The sequence below is a fragment of the Trematomus bernacchii genome, unplaced genomic scaffold, assembly GCF_902827165.1.
Source record: "Trematomus bernacchii unplaced genomic scaffold, fTreBer1.1, whole genome shotgun sequence".
NCBI classification, from domain to species: Eukaryota; Metazoa; Chordata; class Actinopteri; order Perciformes; family Nototheniidae; genus Trematomus; species Trematomus bernacchii.
The window spans coordinates 11,285,470-11,294,583 of NW_022988043.1; the positions used below are offsets into that span (position 1 = coordinate 11,285,470).

A 9,114-nucleotide genomic window follows, 5' to 3' on the forward strand; every position below is an offset into this window, starting at 1 on the left:
TTCAGCACACTTGCAACATCAGGGCTGCTTTCAAATGATTGTGGGTTTATTTTGGGATTTCCTAAACCTGTAGTTTTTACTGGCAGAGATGCCCATTGCCTCTGGAGCTGCAGGCAGGGTGAATGTGGGGGTAGGTGCTAGCACGACATGGACAGAAGATGGACAGAAGAGGACAAATAAACCTTCCACCAGGGACTGCAACTCCTATCTGGAACGGTGGGTGGAATAATGTTATCAGGTTATACTTACATATTGACACATAAGTCATGGAAAATAACATAACTGACCAGTTATCTAAATGTAAAATCATTGCCTACAATAAACACAAGATCGTGTAAGAACAGATTGTGAAAGCGGGGGTTGTTCTGATTGTAGAAACCATTTTAATAATTGAGATAAAACCAGAAGAGATTTGCCACGTAGCATCTTTATTGGCTTTTTATTGCTAAGAGATAAAAGCATCTTACTTTAAAAACTGCTGGTCTGAATCAACAGCAACCTGTTCGTCATTTGAACTGCACAGAGGAAGACAGATGTGAGCACTAATCAGACTCATAAATATTTCACAGTACCATTTGTTTCTATTGGCTGTTTGACTAAAGAAAGAGTCAGGAAGTGAAATGTAAAAAAAGGCACTGTTCTCCAAAACACACTATTGTAAATACATTTGTATCAGCTTAGTTTCTTGGCAATCACATGTAAACTTATTTTCATCCTTGATAATTCCAGATATTACCAACTCAAAGAGAGAAAGAAAATCGAAAGACAAATGTTTGATGTGAGTATTGTTATCAAGTAGAGTTTGGGGGGCAGTGAGACACAATTAACTGTGACATGTGATTAACTCATATTTGTTTTTACACAGGAAAACCCTGAGCCCAGTGATAATGAAAATGATGGTGAGGAAACTGATAGGGAGAAAGATGATAGTGAGAAAAATAATGGTGAGAACGCTGACAAAATAAAAACAATAGAAATATCAGAAAAGTTACTGTGAGTAAACCTTTTTCAAACACTTTTTTTCAGGAGCCAAAGAAGAGAACTCCCAGAAAAATAGCAGCAGAGAGGAGGAGACCACTTCAGGAACATTACCCAGTGAAGAGAGATCCAAAAAGTCTCAGCTGTGTGTTCTCCTTTAAGGCCATCCCATCTCATGTGGACTTTTAATGAACTATCTTTCACCCTCACGCATGTATTATTTATGTGCCAAACCCATGTGTCTTGTGTCCCTACTTTGCCTTTACTGCACTGTGAAAAAAGGGTGAGGGGTCAAAGGTTACCAAAACCACAGAATAAGTTTTCTTTTTGCATAACTAAAACATATCAGTGTATCATGTATCAGTGTTGAATTGAATGAACAATATCTATGGTAAAAGTGTGTATCAGTGTTAATTATGTTACAGTAAGACCTAAATACATAAAAGCATTATCTCTTGTATTTAGCTCTCCACATCTGCTGTATTACATATTATGACATGTCATGCTATACAACAGTAAAACCACACAGTGCCTACAGGTTCTTTTGTGATTTTATAAATCACACAAACTTGTAAACTAAAAGTTATCTTTAAAAATAATAATTGAACAGCTCATGAATAAGTCTACTGATGGAGACATCCATGAACCCAGTTGTTCGCACCATCGTCTTGTTTATAATCACCCATTTCATTCAGAGCATTTCCTCAGCATTCAATCACAAGAGAAGCGAAAGTTTTTTCAGCAGCAGTAAAAAATAAAGAGCTTTTCACTTTATCAGAGCCACAGTCTGTGCCTCATAAAAGCTCCATATTGCACTTTGTGAATCACTGAGACTCCTCTTTACCTGAGGTACCTGTCCTGCTGTAATTGGCAGGATCAGGCCGAGCTCATGGGGACATACGAGAGGAGAGAGAAAGAGATGCCTGTTTCCAGTGTTCTCCACATGGCAGGGATTATTACAGCGTACTGGGGGGGGGGGGGGGGGGTGTCAGTCACTGTGGCTGCTGCTGTCGTCCCCCACCACCATGCTGCTGTACTGCTTCTGCTGCTCCTCTTTGAACCACACCTTGGGCTGCGATCTCTTCAGACCTCCATCCCTGCAGACAGAGGCAGACAGGTGGAATCAAGACAAGCTGAGAGTGGTGCTTATCATTTAAACACATCTGCTCCATGTCAACGAATATCATGGTTAATCTAAATAACTTGTATTTTCTTTTAAATATATATTTGGCAATCTTTTGAAAAAAAGTAGCACATGGTACTCTGCGGAAGCAAAAATGTTACACATTTATTTTGAAACCATTTAAAAAAAGCTATTAGCTTAATTTATAACTTAAAAAAGGGACAGTTCACTCAAATCGAATCAAACTACATATATATATATATATATATATATATATATATATATATATATATATATATATAGATATATAGATATATATAGATATATATAGATATATATATAGATATATATATATATATATATATATATATATATATATATATATATATATATATATATATATATATATATATATATATATATATAATATAAACATTTGACCTTTAGTGCTATCGATCTAGATTGTTAGGAGTTCCTAAGTACTGGGGATATCATCTGTGGAGATGTCTGCCTCATCTTCAACATAATGGCACTTGTGAAGTTCAGCGCCAAATAAATACATTTGCACAAGTCAACCGTAAAGTCTCTTTCCAGAGATCCTGACCCTGACCCTGTTATCTACAGTCCTTGCTTTTAGTAGTAGAGTAGTTTTATCTATGAACTTTTTTCTTATCACTGAATTACATGCAGAAGCGTCCATGAGTAAATGCACAATTACATCTGCGTGGTGGTACATTTGGCAGTTGTAGTTTGGTAGAGAGAATAATAGTTCCTACATACTGCTCAGAATAAAGTATGCTGATTATATTCATGTAAGTGGGTCTTTGTCAAATGTATTAGTCAACACCACAAAACAGAGTGCTATCTACATTAGCAAAAATAGTGAGAAGGTATACATCTCTACTGTTTAAATCTTTAACACCTCATATCAAAATAATCTAGATTGACAAAAAGCACTACAGGTCAGAGGATAAAAACATATTTTTATATTTTCATTCAAGATTTTTTCTTGTTGTAGATGTGTGTTTAAGCACTATTTGTATTCACAGATAAAGTCCTGACATAGACTTCATATACAGAAAAACAGATGTTAAATACTCTAGAATGAAGAAACAACAATCAACTGAAGAAGTAAAAAAGGTTAAAATTAAAAAGAAGTAAGAAGGTTAAAATCTTACCACTGTAAATCTACGAGTCCTCCCCGTCGAGCAATGGCCGACTTCACTCTGTTAGCAAACTGGACAGCGTCTTCCCCCTCCTGCCATGTTGAAATGAAAACAAATTCAATATACTGCACTGTGTGTGGTGTGGGTGTGTGTGTGTGTGTGTGTGTGTGTGTGTGTGTGTGTGTGTGTGTGTGTGTGTGTGTGTGTGTGTGTGTGTGTGTGTGTGTGTGTGTGTGTGTGTGTGTGTGTGTGTACATGTGGAGTGACACATATGGGCTGTACACGTGGCTCTTTGCATGCATGTGCTCACGTGCTTGGGGACATACACACCTGTTGATGCATTACGGGCAGGTACCAGACATTACAGACAAGGGCCCAGCTGGTCATCATCCTCAGCAGGTAGTTGACCATGCTATGCTTGGAACTGTTCCAGAAAGCATCTCCAACATTTGGGTCATACTAAGAAAAGTAAAAACATAAAATAAAGAAGCGCAATGCATAACTTTAAAACATGTGAGCCAGTAGGCCACACATATCTGGATGAGGGATGGGGCTTTATTGAGAGACAGTACCTTAATAGCCACTGGATATATAGTCGCTCCAATTTCAAAGCTTCCCTTCTTAAACATCATGACAGATGTGTTGTTTACACAGGTTCCTGTGGAAGCCAGACATTGGGAGATAAAAGGGGACAGAGTTGTGTGAAGCTTTGTCCAAACCCACATGAAATAGCTCATCATTAGTCACCACTGAGTGGCCAGACTGGTATAGAATATCAAGAGCTACCGAATCTTATCTTTGATGATACAAGGACAAACATAAAACCGCTGTGGATAGAGTAACTCCATCATTCCACATGGTCGAACTTACCCTCTGGAAATATCAATATGGGGAGCTTTTCCTTGTCATTCACATGGTCTGTCAACCTGGAAACAACACAAAGAGGTAATGGAAACCATCTCCTGACTAGAAATATATCTACATATTATGTGTGTAGTAGTGGTAGTATGAGATCCTGGATTCCAAACTGAATGAGTCACTCTTGAGTAGCAACTTTCCAAAACCTGTTGTTGCTTGGAAGAGATACAGGAACTCTAGATAATTTCACTGCCAGGAAAATGCCAACCTCTCTGGGTGCCAAAGCAGCCACGGAAAGAAAATACAGGCGGAAAGACATGCAGTGACAAGCCAGAGAAAAAATGCTGGAGTGAAGGAGTAAGCTCACCTTTTGGTCACTAGGTGGCGATCCTTCATCTCTGCCCTCTCAAACCAGACATGAGGACAGGACCTCACCATGGCTCTCTGGAGGACTCCTATCAAACCTCCATGCACCTGACCCACCTGATGGACACATTAGGACAGTTATGGCGGCATGTCTTGATGTAGAATGACAGATTACCTACCAATATAGAAATCTCAACATGAAAGATCTTTTTTTACCATAGCATAACACCCATCGTTGCAGAGAATCACTATGTCAATAGGAGAGGTGTGATTGGCCACACAGATTCCTCCTTTTTGTGGTTTGTTTTCCCTGTTGTTGGGAGGTGAAGACATGAGGTCAGAGTCAAATTATATTCCTGATTGTTAGAAAGGTTAAGATGGAGGCTTGTTTACCTGTTGTGATAGCGGATGGTGGCAGAAAGTCCTCGAGCACAGATCCTGTAGCACATCACATGCACCCATTCACTGAGCCAGAACTTCATCCTGGAAACACAGACGTACACAGGGAAGCACAAAGGAAGCACAAAGGAAGGAGGAACCATATCCATTCGAAAAAAATATCTAAATATGGAATAGAATGATTCTTTGTGTGTTTGTAGTCACCTCCAATTTGGAAGTAATCCAACTGCAGATGTTCCTATGACCAACCAGGAGAGGCCGATGCAAGCCAGAGTTATCCTGGAGAAAGTGGAACACATTGATTCATCAAATGTTCAGCATGTCAAATAAAAACCCATACATATAATATGAAAACTAAAATATTTGTCAGTATTTACATGAGTACAATAACCATTGTCTGATAGCAGGTTGTTGTGGTTTGAAAGTATCAACAATGTCTGGAAAAAACTGGTGAAACTTTGAATTAAAAAAAAGATACACATATGTCATTTTTATGATTTTGCCCGTTTGACTTCACTGAAGTTTGAAAACACTACATTTGTGTCTGAGAACTTCATTTTGCAGCAAGGGGACTGGACTTAGCATCTGTGTACCTAAGCGGGGCGAGGATGCAGTATCTCACAAAGATGCCGATGCCATAGACCAGCGTCAGCTTCAGACTGATGTACTGGAAATCGTTGTTGGTGCGAGTCAGTAAGTTCCACGACACCAGCTCCTCTGAAGTGAACCGCTGTGTCACCTATATTTGGAGTTGATTGAAATGAAATAAAAAAATTAATCTGACTACAGTAACAAGGCAAGTTATTTAGAAAAAAAAATTGTGGTATTGCAAATAAAGTTACCTCATCCTCTACAATGCTCTCAATTCCTTTTCGCGTGAAATAGAAACAGTCACTAAGTGCAAAGTCACCGCCCACCAGTGGTTTGGGGCGAGTGCTTCTGAGTTCCTCTAACTCTTTCTCCATAGAGCCATCCTCCCTCTGGATGAGACCTACCACACACACACACACACACACACACACACACACACACACACACACACACACACACACACACACACACACACACACACACACACACACACACACACACACACACACACACACACACACACACACACACACACACACACACACACACACTTCAGCAGCACGAAAGATAAGGCAGCCTTGCCATATCTTTACAGATTGTGTATCTAATAACTACAACATATGTCATTTGGCAGAACGCAGCAGAGGAATCTGCCAATTTACACATTGAATAAACTGCACTGATACAGTAAGAGCCATTACATTACATGTTAGACGCTTTTATCCAAAGCGACTTACATACTCAATACTGTGGGCAATCCCCACAGGAGCAATTTGGGGTGAAGTGTCTTGCCCAGGGGCACAACGATATGCTGACTGCAGTGGGGTTTGAACCTGTGACCCCCTGATCCCAACACCAAGGCTCTATCCACTGCGCCACACGCCGCCCCATTACAGTCATTAATGCAGGACTCTGCAAGAAAGTTCACCTTAAATGTCTAACAGTCTACCTTAAACCTACACCTACTGAAATACAAATTATATTACGAGAGAGCTGTTCAAAGAGCAGGGATCTGACACTATCCACCAACAGCTCACAGAACAGTAAGGACGTGGCCTCTACCTAATCCATTTTGCTGATAGTACTGCAGGCAAAGTCCAAAACCCGGAGAAACAAACTTTGTTTCCAATATTTCAGAATGATGTCTGCCTTATCGCTGTTTATGAAGCACTTTAAAGTTCTTATATGTATATTCCACATTTAAATGCAACGCTGACATACTTTGGACTTTGCAGAGGCCACATTTTGCTGACATTACTTACATCTTTATGTGTTACAGCGAGGGATACCCTCCTGTGCAGCTCATTGACTGACAATGAGTTAAGTCTTGTGAGATAGGTGTAAGTTTGAGATTTTTGATGCCAGACATAGTCCTATAGATCAAAATAAAATAACTTAAATCTGCCATTAAAGGTTACAGCACAGGGCTATCATCACTAAAACAATGCATCCGTATTCAAAATCATTCTTAGCTGCAAAGACGAATCATTACTCTTTTAAACTAGGCAGTATCATTGCAACATGCATGATCAGACTTGTAGTAAAGTATCTTACGAAATCCAGCACTGAAGCGCAACACTATAGTCACTGTAGTCCAATATTTCACAATATGGATATGACAATGATCTTCTTTAGAAGTGTCCTTACCACAAGTAATTTTGATCATGCAGTTTTCTACTCACCATTAGATGCAGATGGTTTGAGTGTTCGTTCATCTGTGACTTTCTGTATGTTCAGAGTGGCCCACTGTAGAGGACACACAGACAGGAGACATTTATGGTATCTGCATAGCCTAAGGCATGTACATCTGTGAGAAACACAAAAACAACAGTACCTCTAAGGTTTTCACCAGGATGTTCATGTAGGCTTCAGAGATGCCCAGTGAGAAGCCAAACATGGCAGGGACCATGATGAGGCCGATGAGGAGGCACAGCCAAGTCTTTAGTGCCCAAAGGGCAAATACCCAGAAGTCCTCCATGTCCACCTGATTCCCTGAGAAACAAGAGCAGCCTGTGGCTCAGAAGGCAGTCCTGTATGTGGGGAAAAGGGTGTTTATTTTAGTCATATAAGTTCACCATAGTCACCCAAATAAGATAGATCAATCATTTATACAATCACTTGTCACACTAAGAAGGTCAACAAGAATCACAATGACATGCCCAAAAAACGAATATCACTCATCATACACTCATAGCTAATTTAATCAGGAGTAAACAAACACACACACACACACACACACACACACACACACACACACACACACACACACACACACACACACACACACACACACACACACCACACACACACACACACACACACACACACACACACCACACACACACACACACACACACACACACACACACACACACACACACACACACACACACACACACACACACACACACACACACACACACACACACACACACACACACACACACACACACACACACACACACACACACACACACACACACACACACACACACACACATCACTACGATCACTGTCACATGTAATGTAATCCTGCGAACGTAAACAATCCATAAATAACCAAACTATGACAGGACCCCTCTATTATTAAACTACAAGACTCTATAAGACCGAGTTCTTCATGTTTTCAAAAGCCTTTACAAAACTTACATCGGCTAATTTTACCTGTCAGAGTTCAGACCATGCCCTTCCTTCCCGAGGAGTAACTCAAAGGACTGAGCTGAGCAGCAGGAGTAGACACGCCCATTTATGACTGGAACAAAGTTCACAGAGCAGCGCCTCGTGTGGACAACTGGAGAAGTGCAGACACGTGGCTCATTGTTCATGAGTGTGGGAAAATACAGTTCAAATTTTATTTTAAAATTGTTTCTATAGAGTTTGTGCTTGGCTGAGTTTTTTTTTTTTAATCATAGTTAGTATTTTGCTGTATTAAGGCCATTCGTACTGAAGAGATTTTGATCAAGATAAAGTGTATACTAATAAAATACAAGAACACAAAATGTCATAATAAAATACAAGAAAATAAAACCAAATCTAAGCTAGTTGGTTCATTCCTGACTTTGGATATATCAGAATCGCAGAATTAATACTAATTCCATTACTGAGGTCAACTTTGTTTCGGTGAAAGCATGTTTATGTTGCAGGTTACACTAATGCATTAACTTTAATGGATAGGGATATAGGGATTTTCAGTTTCTTTTGTCATTTGAGAGCATATTTTAAAAACTCAGCTTGCTAGTGTTACTGTATGTAGTGCTACAAACTTGTCTGACAGCACAACAGAGAAGAGATGAGGAATGTAGCCACACTCTCTCCCTGTATAAAAGCTTTTCTCTCCCACCTAAGACTAACAAAAGGTCCTGATTATTTTCCAGGTTCAGATATTTCACAGTCTGTTGCACATTACTGTAACAGGAGACTTCAGGGGGTCAGTTAGAGTAATGTCTGTGAGAATGATAACAAGGCTTGGATACTTGGCAAAGATGCATTTGTATAAAGAAAGCGGTCTGTCTATCACAGTAACATAAAGGGATATAAACCAAAATATATGCAATTCAATAATGCAATTTATGTCTGAAATTGTTTCCTTTCATCAGAACTATGTATCACTTTTACTTATTGAGAAATTGCAAT

General features: G+C 39.5%; 1 protein-coding gene across 2 annotated transcripts; it reads right to left on the reverse strand.

Moving 5' to 3' along the window:
• Positions 1-407: 407 nt before the first annotated feature.
• On the reverse strand, positions 408-8,239 carry agpat9l (1-acylglycerol-3-phosphate O-acyltransferase 9, like). Of its 2 annotated transcripts, none has more exons than XM_034117969.1 (14): positions 8,146-8,239; positions 7,316-7,511; positions 7,164-7,227; positions 5,733-5,881; positions 5,484-5,629; positions 5,095-5,169; positions 4,885-4,974; positions 4,708-4,801; positions 4,493-4,608; positions 4,138-4,193; positions 3,840-3,925; positions 3,598-3,726; positions 3,280-3,359; positions 408-2,075 (listed from the first exon to the last, which is right to left on the reverse strand). In XM_034117969.1, the coding sequence occupies exons 2-14, from the start codon at positions 7,457-7,459 to the stop codon at positions 1,967-1,969; spliced, it is 1,338 nt and encodes a 445-aa protein (XP_033973860.1). In that variant the 5' UTR covers positions 7,460-7,511; positions 8,146-8,239; the 3' UTR covers positions 408-1,966. The 2 variants fall into 2 exon arrangements, with proteins under 2 accessions (XP_033973860.1, XP_033973861.1); XM_034117970.1 differs by having other exon boundaries at positions 8,131-8,212.
• Positions 8,240-9,114: the final 875 nt, after the last annotated feature.

Coding starts and splice junctions, on each gene's coding strand:
- agpat9l (XM_034117969.1), bottom strand. CDS start 7,459: ATGGAGGACTTCTGGGTATTTGCCCTTTGGGCACTAAAGACTTGGCTG. Junction 3,926..4,137: donor CATATTGATATTTCCAGAGG/GTAAGTTCGACC, acceptor TGGCTTCCACAG/GAACCTGTGTAAACAACACA. Junction 3,727..3,839: donor TATATCCAGTGGCTATTAAG/GTACTGTCTCTC, acceptor TACTTTTCTTAG/TATGACCCAAATGTTGGAGA.